The 11,711-nt window shown below is 47.0% G+C and overlaps 3 protein-coding genes across 4 annotated transcripts; all 3 read left to right on the top strand.

Moving 5' to 3' along the window:
* Nucleotides 1-426: 426 nt before the first annotated feature.
* Nucleotides 427-2,957, top strand: LOC101758612 (phosphoglycerate mutase-like protein 4). The gene is made up of 6 exons (XM_004978562.2): nt 427-859; nt 1,281-1,331; nt 1,434-1,544; nt 1,634-1,792; nt 2,143-2,218; nt 2,430-2,957. The coding sequence occupies exons 1-6, from the start codon at nt 557-559 to the stop codon at nt 2,657-2,659; spliced, it is 930 nt and encodes a 309-aa protein (XP_004978619.1). The 5' UTR covers nt 427-556; the 3' UTR covers nt 2,660-2,957.
* Nucleotides 2,958-2,985: 28 nt separating this feature from the next.
* LOC101757916 (phosphoglycerate mutase-like protein 4) lies at nt 2,986-5,501 on the top strand. 2 transcript variants are annotated; one of them, XM_022829595.1, is made up of 8 exons: nt 2,986-3,125; nt 3,425-3,808; nt 3,926-3,976; nt 4,052-4,168; nt 4,269-4,394; nt 4,516-4,591; nt 4,702-4,951; nt 5,187-5,501. In XM_022829595.1, the coding sequence occupies exons 2-7, from the start codon at nt 3,716-3,718 to the stop codon at nt 4,905-4,907; spliced, it is 669 nt and encodes a 222-aa protein (XP_022685330.1). In that variant the 5' UTR covers nt 2,986-3,125; nt 3,425-3,715; the 3' UTR covers nt 4,908-4,951; nt 5,187-5,501. The 2 variants fall into 2 exon arrangements, with proteins under 2 accessions (XP_022685330.1, XP_004978618.1); XM_004978561.4 differs by lacking the exon at nt 5,187-5,501 and having other exon boundaries at nt 4,702-5,124.
* Nucleotides 5,502-9,399: 3,898 nt separating this feature from the next.
* Nucleotides 9,400-11,060, top strand: LOC101775634 (phosphoglycerate mutase-like protein 4). Its single transcript, XM_004980092.3, has 6 exons — nt 9,400-9,759; nt 9,877-9,927; nt 10,003-10,119; nt 10,205-10,330; nt 10,452-10,527; nt 10,638-11,060. Exons 1-6 carry the CDS (start codon nt 9,667-9,669, stop codon nt 10,841-10,843), a joined length of 669 nt encoding a protein of 222 aa, XP_004980149.1. The 5' UTR covers nt 9,400-9,666; the 3' UTR covers nt 10,844-11,060.
* Nucleotides 11,061-11,711: the final 651 nt, after the last annotated feature.

Genomic DNA, 11,711 nt, shown 5'->3' with positions numbered 1-11,711 from the left:
CACCCCTGAACCAAGCACGATTTGTAAGGGAAAGTTTGCGCTTTTAAGGATTTTTATGCTTGCATTGTGGTTAAGTTGGTGGCTGATGCTCTATAGTCGGTAGTCACTGATCGAAAGAAGCTGAATTCTTTGGGTACGCCTGGAAAAAAAAAAAGAAACTCTGTCACGATCATTTCCGTGTCAATTTGTGCATCGAAGCAAATGACCTGTTGCGGGGTCGGCGCTGGCCTGTTCGGCTGTTGGATCACTTTCATGCATGACATGGAATCCATGGACAAAGTGCGGCAATGTCGGGTTACATTGGTGGTTACACTTACACCAGTCTGTGGCGAATTGCTGTTGAAGCTTCCTTTTTCATTACAAAAGAAATGTTGCCGATGGAAAACGTGGTTCTCGTGCTCTTGAGAATTCCATTGCCAAAACCACGTCACGTCACTATCCTTCCCTTGCATCATGCTGAAGAATATGAGCAAAGGCCTGTTTCAAATCGACTAGTTCGGAGGCCAGGAACAGCAGCAGCAGCAGCCAGCAAGCACGATGAGAAGAGAGCGGAGATATGCTAGTGGTAGTTAATCCATCTGTTCCCCCGCAGCATCCCACAAGGCCGCCGGCATCAGGTAGAAGAAGCGGCCAGCGCCAGCGGGGTCGTGCCGGCTTCCTGGAAGCTGCCGTTGACCCCGGAGGAATATCAGGTAGGTATCCTCCTTATCCGCTGCGGCTGCGGCTAGCAGGAGCAGGGGCCGCCACGACCTACGGAGCCATGTCGCCCACCCCGGCGCCCGGCGGCGGCGAGGAGTTCACGGAGGTGGTGGTGGTCCGGCACGGGGAGACCTCCTGGAACGCATCTCGCATCGTCCAGGTCGGTCGGCAGTCCTGAATCTACTTGATTTATGCAGTCTCCAACGAGCTAGCACGACTGATTGCAGGCGATTTGTCCATCCTTTTAGTTCTAAGTTAGAACTTCTAACTGCGTGTTTGGTATGCCAATTATCTCGTCAGTCAGAACACAAAAAATTCGATATCTAAGCTGATTTATGTTTCATTGTCATATCTGCACCTAGAAAATGCCAACCTCGTCTTGAATGTTTGAATCTTGGTTGGTTGAATTTTTGAAGCAGGAAAAAGATGCCCCTTTTGCAGTAAACTGCAGCAAAGCGCTCCTATCAACTAGTACTCGAAATTCTAGATTTCGAAGTTCCTTTCAGCCATTCTTCCATTAACTGTCATTGTTTCAGGGAAACAAAATTTTCTGACTCACACAACTCGAAATCCTTCAACAGGGACAAATGGACCCAGAGCTGAATGAGATCGGTAGACAGCAAGCCGTTGTGGTACGGTTCATTTTTCTCAAACAGCAATTCAGAAATAATTATCGCTTGCAGTTCCATGTCTAGCATTAACATTTTTGTAAAAATTCTGGTGAAACTTGTAAGGTGGCTCGTCGGCTGTCAAAAGAAGCCAAACCAGCTGCCATATATTCCTCTGATTTGAAGCGTGCTTCTGAGACTGCAGAAATTATAGCAAAAGTTTGTGATGTATCAAATGTAAGGGCATTCTGTCTTTTTTTCTTTTCTGAAAAGACACAGAATAAGTGCATTCTATATTTGTCCTTCTCAAAAACAATTTGTTTCAGTTGGTGCTGAATGAGGCACTGAGAGAAAGGCACATGGGATATCTCCAAGGCTTGAAGTGGGACGATGCTGTAAATAAGAATCCAGATGTTTTCAGAGGCTTCGATATTTTTAAAATTACTGAGGGCTCTGATCCTGATAGTAGAAACCAAGAAATACCTGTAAGTTTGCAGCTTTATGCTAAATGGTAACAGGTGTGCTATAATGTCATGGAACCAGTAGCATACATCATTGTACGCATTTAATCTTGTGAAAATGGTACTGAAGATCTGCTAAATAGCTTTGTTCCCCTTTTCACTTACAAATTCAATGCATGATGTATATTTATTCAGATCTTGAATTGACTTAAGCCATGTGAATAACTGTACCAAAATTTTCAACCTGCTGTTGCTAGTTGCAACTGAAGATGTTAGACAGCACAAGTTTCCCTTAGCTACTTGCCTCAATGACAAACCTATGTAATGATGTACTTCACTCTGAAGAGCTTATCAACACTTGTATTCATGTTCAGGGTGGTGGAGAGAGCCTGAATCAGTTAACCGAGCGCTGTGTCTCCTACTTGAATAAGGTTGCCCAGGAACACAAAGGTAATCTACAATCCTCATTCCTAATTATTTGCCTCCCAAATTCCTCTATGGGTAAACAATACCAAACTGAAATTTTGAATTAGGCTAAACAAATCTGAACCTTCTATGTCACATCGCACTGCTGCTTGTAAATACCTGCTCATAGGTAGTTCTGAACTCTGAAGCATTTGGTTCTACTCCAACCCTAATAATGCTGCTACTGCATCGACAGGGGAGCGGGTTGTGGTGGTCTCGCACGGTGCAGCCATACTGGAGCTGTGCCGGCACACCGATCCACCCAACAGCTCCATTCGCAGGAACATTCCCAACACTTCATTGAACGTCTTCCGTGTATCCGGCGTCACTGGGCGGTGGATCCTTGAGAGGTGTGGAGACGTTAGCCATCTCAACGGAAATGGCTTCCTGGAGAACTCATTTGGCGGCGATGGGGCCTCCGCGTAACGCGTGCAGTGATGAGTTCATTCATGGAGATGGAGTCAACACAATCGTCGCCGGCAGGCTCGCGCTAGATGAAGGGATCTCCGTGTTTTTACATTGCCATTTTCTTGGGCGTGTGCTGCTTTGCAGCTGCCTGCTGCTGCTCGGCAGAGAGCGGCGCAGCTGCAGCGGCAGCAGCAGCCGTTCGAACAAGCTTTTTCGTTTGCTTGGCTGAATAGCAATCATCAGCATTCTGGTGATTCCACAAACTAAATAAACCAAGACGAGATTACAGTCAACTATGAGAGATATTAAGAACACAGATGACAAGTGGATGGGGTAATTATATAGCACAATGTAGAAATGGTTGTGATTCCAGAGCCTTCCCGAAGCTGCAAGACCATCCGTCCCTCCCCTCTTCCCTGCAGCGGCTAGCGCCCATCGAGCCATGTCACCTGGCACGGCGTGTCGTCCGTGGGCGGCGACGAAAGTAAGGCCTTGTTTACTTCACTCCCAACTTCCAACTTTGGCACTATGCAAAAAGAAGATTCCCCATCACATCAAACTTGCGGTACATGCATGGATTACTAAATATAGATGAAATTAAAAACTAATTGCACAGTTTTGTTGTACTTTGCGAGACGAATCTTTTGAGCCTAATTAGTCAATGTTTGGACAATAATTCACAAATACAAACGAAATGCTACAGTGTGCTACAGTGCCAGCACAGTAATTTGGCACCTCCCAATTTGGCCAACTAAACAAGGCCTAATTTGGTTCGCCGACCAGCTGCAGGCCACGTAGAACCTGCTGCTTCCAATTTATGACACGTCGGATGGATGGCTTGGCTTGACACGTAGAACCTGCTGTTTCTACGTGGAGATGCCTTGGAGTCCAAGCAACAATCGTACATGGAGATGGCCTCCTGGTGCTGTCGAGGGAAACTCACGGTCTTCGCCGCGGCGTTTTCTATAAAGTCGCCCCTTCCCTCTGCAGGGCAGCTAGATCATACAGCATCAGAGAGGTTCCAGACCATCCATCTCCCCTTCCCTCTGCAGCAGCAACGCGGGCCGATCGATCATGGCACCTGCATCGACGCACGGCGAGCACTTCGCGGAGGTGGTGTTGGTGCGCCATGGGCAGACGGATTGGAACGTCTCCCGCATCATTCAGGTCGCTTCTTGTTCATCCTGTCCTGTCACAGCTTGCTACTTATCGCATCACTTAGCTATGATTCTCCCTCTGCGATGCAATACAACATGTGTTAAGGCTTATTTTAAGTTTCAACAGGGACGGATCGATCAGGAGCTGAACGAAACTGGTAGGCAGCAAGCTGCCAAGGTACGCCATATATACTTTGTGAGATCATGACTTAGAGATTATGTACGTGATTCTGATTTTGTTCAAACCCTCAAGGTTGCCCGTCGTCTGTCGGAAGAAGCCAAGCCAGCTGCCGTCTACTCCTCTGACTTGAAGCGTGCTTCCGAGACTGCGCAAACGATCGCAGCGCATTGCTGCGTATCTGATTCTGATGTATGAACACTCTTTGAATACTAGTATTAGTTTGTGCTAATTTTTCTCGCTTCACGAATTATTGGTGCTCCATATATCATCCGGCTTCTGTTTGTTTCAGCTGGTGATTGATCGGGCACTGACGGAAAGGCACGGGGGATTGTTCCAAGGTTGGACCTTTGACGATGCCAAGAGATCTGAAGCTTACAAGGTTTTCGCACGCGGTGGCAGAGATCAAGAAATACTTGTAACTAATTTCCATTCTCCTCTCAAAGTTGTACTTAGTCTTAGTTGAAGTAAAAGCTAGGCCTAGGCGTGCTTTCCCCCTGTTGGTTGCTATATATTACTCATGATCTCCTTCTGAACAGGGTGGTGGGGAGAGTCTTGATCAACTTTCCGAGCGCTTAGTTCCCCGCTTGAACGCAATCGCCGAGAAGCACAAGGGTAAGCACCGATTCATGTAGTAATTTCTTGTGCTCTCTGTGTGGTCAAAACTTGCACCTGGTGATGAATTTCAAGCTGCAAACTGAAGCTGTCGCGTGTTGCGTTAACAGGTGAGCGGGTGGTCGTCGTCTCCCATGAGGCAGTCATAGAGGAAATCTGCAGGCACGCCGATCCAACGATCTCGGTTGGCAGGAAAATTCCTAACACCTCAATCAGCGTTGTCCATATCTCCGGTTCCGATGGACGCTGGATCCTGGAGAAGTTCGGGGACGCCGGACACCTCATCGGAGATGGCTTCCCGCAGAGTACATTGTAACCGAAAATATGCTGCTCATGTTCATACAGACTGTTAAAGCATAGGTGATACCTTCGTTCCGTCCTCCATTGCTACAATGCTCTCATTTGTCCGTGAGAACTTCTATTTTCAGTCAATCACACTGTAATTTGTGAAATGTATTTTTTTTGAAAGTTAACAGAAGCACTTGATATGTAAATTCGTTCCTTCATGGCTACAATGCTCTCATTTGTCCGTGCGAACTTTTATTTTCAGTGAATCACACTGTAATCTATGAACTGTATTTTTTTTTTTGGAAAGTTAGCAGAAGCACTACCAAGGAGAAGAAGCAGCAGTTCCAATGTGGACCGAGCAACTGAACTAGCCATTCTTCTTTCTTTCTTTCCTTTTTCTCTAAACGCTCCCACACCTCGCGCCGCGGCCGCCGCTCCTGCCCCGCATCACCCCGCTCCCGCGGACGCCGGGATGGAAGGGAAGGCCGCCGAGACGTGCGCTCGCGCCAGGGAGATGCACAGCACGCTCCCGGAGGCGAGGCACTGCAACCGCCTGCTCAGGCTTCTCGTGGAGCGCCTGCGATGGGTGGATGCCCGGAAGCTCTATGACGAAATGCTTGCGGAGGAGGGCGGCGCGGATAACTACAGCACTGCGTGATGGTCAGAGGGATGTGCTTGGAAGGGCGGGTGGAGGAGGGGATGAAGCTGATTGAGGCGAGGTGGGGAGCTGAGTGCATTCCGCACGCCGTGTTCTACAATGTGCCGGCGCGGGGACATTGGGAAGGCATTGCTTTTGTTGGGCGATGTGGACACGAAAGGATTCTTGCCAACTGTGGTGACATATGGTTCTATTGTTAACTGGCTCGGGAGGAAAGGTGATCTGGAGAAGATTGGGAGTTTGCTTGGGGAGATGAGGGTGAGAGGATTGCCCCCCAATGTGCAGATTTATAACACTGTGGCTGACGCATTGCTGCTGTTGGGCGATAAAAAGGCTTTCTCATCAGATGACCGAAACCAAGAAATTCCTGTAACTAACTTCCATTCTCCTCCCAAAGCTACCTTGAATCCTTCTGAATCAGTGACAGTCATTTTTCCTTCTGGTTGCTGTATACTAGTTATCTAATCCGTTCATTTTTTTGGTAGGTTGGTGGGGAGAGTCTTGATCAACTTTCCAAGCGCTGTGTTTCCTACTTGAACATGATAGCTGACAAGCACAAGGGTAAGCAATGATCTGATTCAGATTACTCTTTAGCTTCTCAATTCCTTCGTGCTATCTGTATTCAGTACAATGCAGCAGATAAAACCTAGGTCCAATTTACAGTAGTGCTACTAGCTCCGTCAAAACCTGCACCTGATGATGCATAACTATGGCTGCCAATTCTTCATCAACTCCAAACTCCAAACTGGAACCGTTATTTATGCTGTTGCGCGTGGTTGTGGTCTCCCATGGCGCCGCCGTAGAGGAAATCTGCAGGCACGCCGATCCAACGACGACATTGGTTTGCAGAAGAATCCCCAACACTTCAATCAGCGTGATCCATATTTCCGGTGAGAACGGCCATTGGATCCTCGAGAAGCTCGGGGACGTCGGCAACCTCAATGAAGATGTGGCTTTCTGCAGAGTGCATTTGGCGGCGATGGCAAGAAAACATGCTGCTCTGCTCTTGTTCGTACGGCAATACAATCGGCTACCTCGAGTCCTTGATACGCTTGAACATGCCTCCATTCTTCCATTACTACAATGCTCTCACTTGTCAGTGCAATGATAATGAACTTGTATAGAAATTCCTCTGTGGGTAAACAATACCACACTGAAATTTGAAGCATTGCACTGCTGCTTGTAAATGCCTGCTCATAGGCAGTTGTGAATGTAACTCTGAAGTGTAAAGTGTTTGATTCTACCCTAATAATGCTGGCTTGCTGCTTCTGCATCGGCAGGGGAACGGCTTTGTAGTGCAGCCATACGTGTGTGCGGTGTGCCTATGACACGGGACTGTGTAGAAGCAGTACGCGTGCGGCGGACGGTCTTTGCTATAATTTGTGCAGCAGCAGAGGTACCACGTGAGAATGCTGTGGTATTTATTCTAAATTAAATCAATTTAAAAAAAAACGCCGCTCCGTGCCTGCTTCTTACCCTGCGCCATGCTACCATATGTGCGATCCGCCTTCATTGTGTATATGTTACTGTTCTATGCAATGTTTTCTTTATCAGTAATTCAGTACCTCTATGCCATAAAATCGTTCTGATTCAGCAGGTTTAAAACTTAAAAATAGGAAGCCCATGCTCATACGGAGTACACACCTTTTCCTTTTATGTAAACCAGCTTAATTTAGAATTGTTTGATAATTCAAAGTTTAAACATATAGATAATTTCTTGGCTCATAGTAGGTCGTTTCATCTGTTTCATCTCTTTCTTGATTCTCTGGTTCAAATTTAATTTGATCTTTTTGGATACATAATAGCTAACATGGCCTACCGTTAACACAATGCAGTGTAATTGATGATTGATGCAGGCTTTCAGCAAATAAATTTGATGATTATTACTTACAGTCATTCTCTTTTATTCTATAGAGTCCTTCAGTTAGACATTCAGCAGATTCCGAGGCCTCTCCTAGGAGAAATGTATCAGGGAGTCTAAGTAGCCCTCTCATCAATGTTGGTCTGTTGGCCTGTCAAGAGAGAAATTGGAAACAGGCATGTCTACGACCCTTCATTTTATTCTTTTCTTTTGCCACGAAAGTTCATTGTTTAGTGCGGTAAACAGCTGTGTAATAATTTCTCCGGCCCAATTTTTAATGTAATTTTGGAGTTTCGACGGTGGAAATCACATGTCCACCAACCAAAATTGGATAATTAGGTTATATTGCTCACGTCTTGTTGTCATTGAGCTAGCACCATTTTTGGCATAACCTTTCCTTAATCCGGTGCACATAATTTCATAGACAAATCAACGGGTACAAAAGCTGAAACTACATGGTAATAAATAGAAATAATTATGCAATGTTTTAATCACTGCTGACCTGCGCAAATTAGAAAGTCTTTTGAGTCTCCATATAAATGGGTAGCTTTACCAGGTTACAGATCCCATCGTTTCTTCAAACTAATTAATGATAATAGGATTTAGAAAATTATTGAAGCATAAGCTGAAAATTTGTTTTCATTAGCGCAATCTTCAGTTTGCCCTCTTTTTCTCCAACCTAACCTGAAAAGCATGTCATAAAATGAATGTATTGTTGAGGAAGGTCATATGCAATCAAGCTGTCTGAATGACACATACAGAGTTTGCAAGCACTAGCTGTAAAAATTAAAGCAATCCACAATATTCTCAAAATGCCATTTTACTAAAGGTCTCAACATCAGGAATGATTTGAGACAATGGATTGTCTCACCTCACAACACAGTTAACTCATCACCATCAAGAAATCAAATGGTGTTTCGCAAAAAAAAAAAAGAAAAGGAAAAGAAATCAAATGATCGAAATATCGTAGATAGCGATCTTGAAGCTAATTTTTTGCAGAAATATTCAGTCCGATGCTTGCTTTTGGTATAAGCACCAAGAGTTAGAATTGGGAGACACCAATTTATTGAAGTGGCTGGTTTATCAATTTTTTATAACTCCATGGCCTACATTTACTGGTGCTAGGGTTGAATAAGGCAAGGCTACAAGCTACTACCAAACCTAGTTAAATACAGAAGGGGAAAGAAATAAATCTGAACCAGTAGCAGGCATTAAGAACATCAAAAGACACTAACAATGCCAACTAAAGTGTGCGGCAGTCGTCAGGTAGGGCGGGAGGGTTAGAGAGAGGGGGATGTGGAGAGAATTGGGAGGGAGCGGTGGCTTGGGGCCAAGTGTGTGTTGCTGCGAGGTTGCGGTGGGGTTCTTCGCGAAATGATAGGCAGGTGGTTTTTTTCAAAAGCGACGCACAATCGGAATTTTCTCTTCTTGATGTTGAAATATTATTTAACCAAAGGGGTGTGCCGCAAATAAATTGAACGTGGTTACAGTTGGCGAGGGTCCTCCCTAAACCCGAAGTAGATTAGCGGAGAACTGAAGGTTTTTGCAAAATTCCACATGCCTACGGTATCGCACGATCCGACGTCGGGAAAACAGGGCGACGTGGCCGCGCCAATGGTCGGCGCAGGACCCTGGAGGTCTTGATGGAGAAGAAAGTGGATGGGGCCGGTTAACAGGAGGTCTTGATACAGAAGAAAGTGGATAGCTTCTTTAATTTGGTCCGCCGACCAACTGCAGGTTATATTAGTTGGCCACGTACTTCCTGGAGAAGCCGATCCTCGAATGGCGTTGCCCAAACCTGCTGCTGGAATGGCGTGTTGCCCAAACCTGCTGTTGGAAGTCAACTAGCAGGTCGCCATCTTTCCATCTTCAAAACGTACACGAATTATGCTTGTGATTCCAGAGCCTTCGAGAGCCTTCCGGAAGCTGCTGTTGGAATGGCTGTTGTGGCTCAAACCGTGTTTCTAATTTTTTAGTCAACCCCCCGCCACCGTCGCATGGAGGTGCGCTCGACGGAAATGGCCTTTTCGCCGTGGTCGCGTACATGGAGATGCATTGGAGTCCAAGCAACAATCGTACATGGAGATGGCCTCCTGGTGCTGTCGAGGGAAACTCACGGTCTTCGCCGCGGCGTTTCCTCCCTTGTGCCTCTGGCCTCCATAAAGTCGCCCCTTCCCTCTGCAGGGCAGCTAGATCATACAGCATCAGAGAGGTTCCAGACCATCCATCTCCCCTTCCCTCTGCAGCAGTAACGCGGGCCGATCGATCATGGCACCTGCATCGACGCACGGCGACCACTTCGCGGAGGTGGTGTTGGTGCGCCATGGGCAGACGGATTGGAACGTCTCCCGCATCATTCAGGTCGCTTCTTGTTCATCCTGTCCTGTCACAGCTTGCTACTTATCGCATCACTTAGATATGATTCTCCCTCTGCGATGCAATACAACATGTGTTAAGGCTTATTTTAAGTTTCAACAGGGACGGATCGATCAGGAGCTGAACGAAACTGGTAGGCAGCAAGCTGCCAAGGTACGCCATATATACTTTGTGAGATCATGACTTAGAGATTATGTACGTGATTCTGATTTTGTTCAAACCCTCAAGGTTGCCCGTCGTCTGTCGGAAGAAGCCAAGCCAGCTGCCGTCTACTCCTCTGACTTGAAGCGTGCTTCCCAGACTGCGCAAACGATCGCAGTGCATTGCTGCGTATCTGATTCTGATGTATGAACGTTTTTTGATGTGCTAATTTTTCTCGCTTCACGAATTATTGGTGCTCCATATATCATCCGGCTTCTGTTTGTTTCAGCTGGTGATTGATCGGGCACTGACGGAAAGGCACGGGGGATTGTTCCAAGGTTGGACCTTTGACGATGCCAAGAGATCTGAAGCTTACAAGGTTTTCGCACGCGGTGGCAGAGATCAAGAAATACTTGTAACTAATTTCCATTCTCCTCTCAAAGTTGTACTTAGTCTTAGTTGAAGTAAAAGCTAGGCCTAGGCGTGCTTTCCCCCTGTTGGTTGCTATATATTACTCATGATCTCCTTCTGAACAGGGTGGTGGGGAGAGTCTTGATCAACTTTCCGAGCGCTTAGTTCCCCGCTTGAACGCAATCGCCGAGAAGCACAAGGGTAAGCACCGATTCATGTAGTAATTTCTTGTGCTCTCTGTGTGGTCAAAACTTGCACCTGGTGATGAATTTCAAGCTGCAAACTGAAGCTGTCGCGTGTTGCGTTAACAGGTGAGCGGGTGGTCGTCGTCTCCCATGAGGCAGTCATAGAGGAAATCTGCAGGCACGCCGATCCAACGATCTCGGTTGGCAGGAAAATTCCTAACACCTCAATCAGCGTTGTCCATATCTCCGGTTCCGATGGACGCTGGATCCTGGAGAAGTTCGGGGACGCCGGACACCCCATCGGAGATGGCTTCCCGCAGAGTACATTGTAACCGAAAATATGCTGCTCATGTTCATACAGACTGTTAAAGCATAGGTGATACCTTCGTTCCGTCCTCCATTGCTACAATGCTCTCATTTGTCCGTGAGAACTTCTATTTTCAGTCAATCACACTGTAATTTGTGAAATGTATTTTTTTTGAAAGTTAACAGAAGCACTTGATATGTAAATTCGTTCCTTCATGGCTACAATGCTCTCATTTGTCCGTGCGAACTTTTATTTTCAGTGAATCACACTGTAATCTATGAACTGTATTTTTTTTTTTGGAAAGTTAGCAGAAGCACTACCAAGGAGAAGAAGCAGCAGTTCCAATGTGGACCGAGCAACTGAACTAGCCATTCTTCTTTCTTTCTTTCCTTTTTCTCTAAACGCTCCCACACCTCGCGCCGCGGCCGCCGCTCCTGCCCCGCATCACCCCGCTCCCGCGGACGCCGGGATGGAAGGGAAGGCCGCCGAGACGTGCGCTCGCGCCAGGGAGATGCACAGCACGCTCCCGGAGGCGAGGCACTGCAACCGCCTGCTCAGGCTTCTCGTGGAGCGCCTGCGATGGGTGGATGCCCGGAAGCTCTATGACGAAATGCTTGCGGAGGAGGGCGGCGCGGATAACTACAGCACCTGCGTGATGGTCAGAGGGATGTGCTTGGAAGGGCGGGTGGAGGAGGGGATGAAGCTGATTGAGGCGAGGTGGGGAGCTGAGTGCATTCCGCACGCCGTGTTCTACAATGTGCCGGCGCGGGGACATTGGGAAGGCATTGCTTTTGTTGGGCGATGTGGACACGAAAGGATTCTTGCCAACTGTGGTGACATATGGTTCTATTGTTAACTGGCTCGGGAGGAAAGGTGATCTGGAGAAGATTGGG

Source organism: Setaria italica, chromosome VIII (assembly GCF_000263155.2).
Source record: "Setaria italica strain Yugu1 chromosome VIII, Setaria_italica_v2.0, whole genome shotgun sequence".
NCBI lineage: Eukaryota > Viridiplantae > Streptophyta > Magnoliopsida > Poales > Poaceae > Setaria > Setaria italica.
The sequence above is the reverse complement of the archived record's forward strand: the minus strand, read 5'-3'. Positions and strand labels throughout refer to the sequence as shown.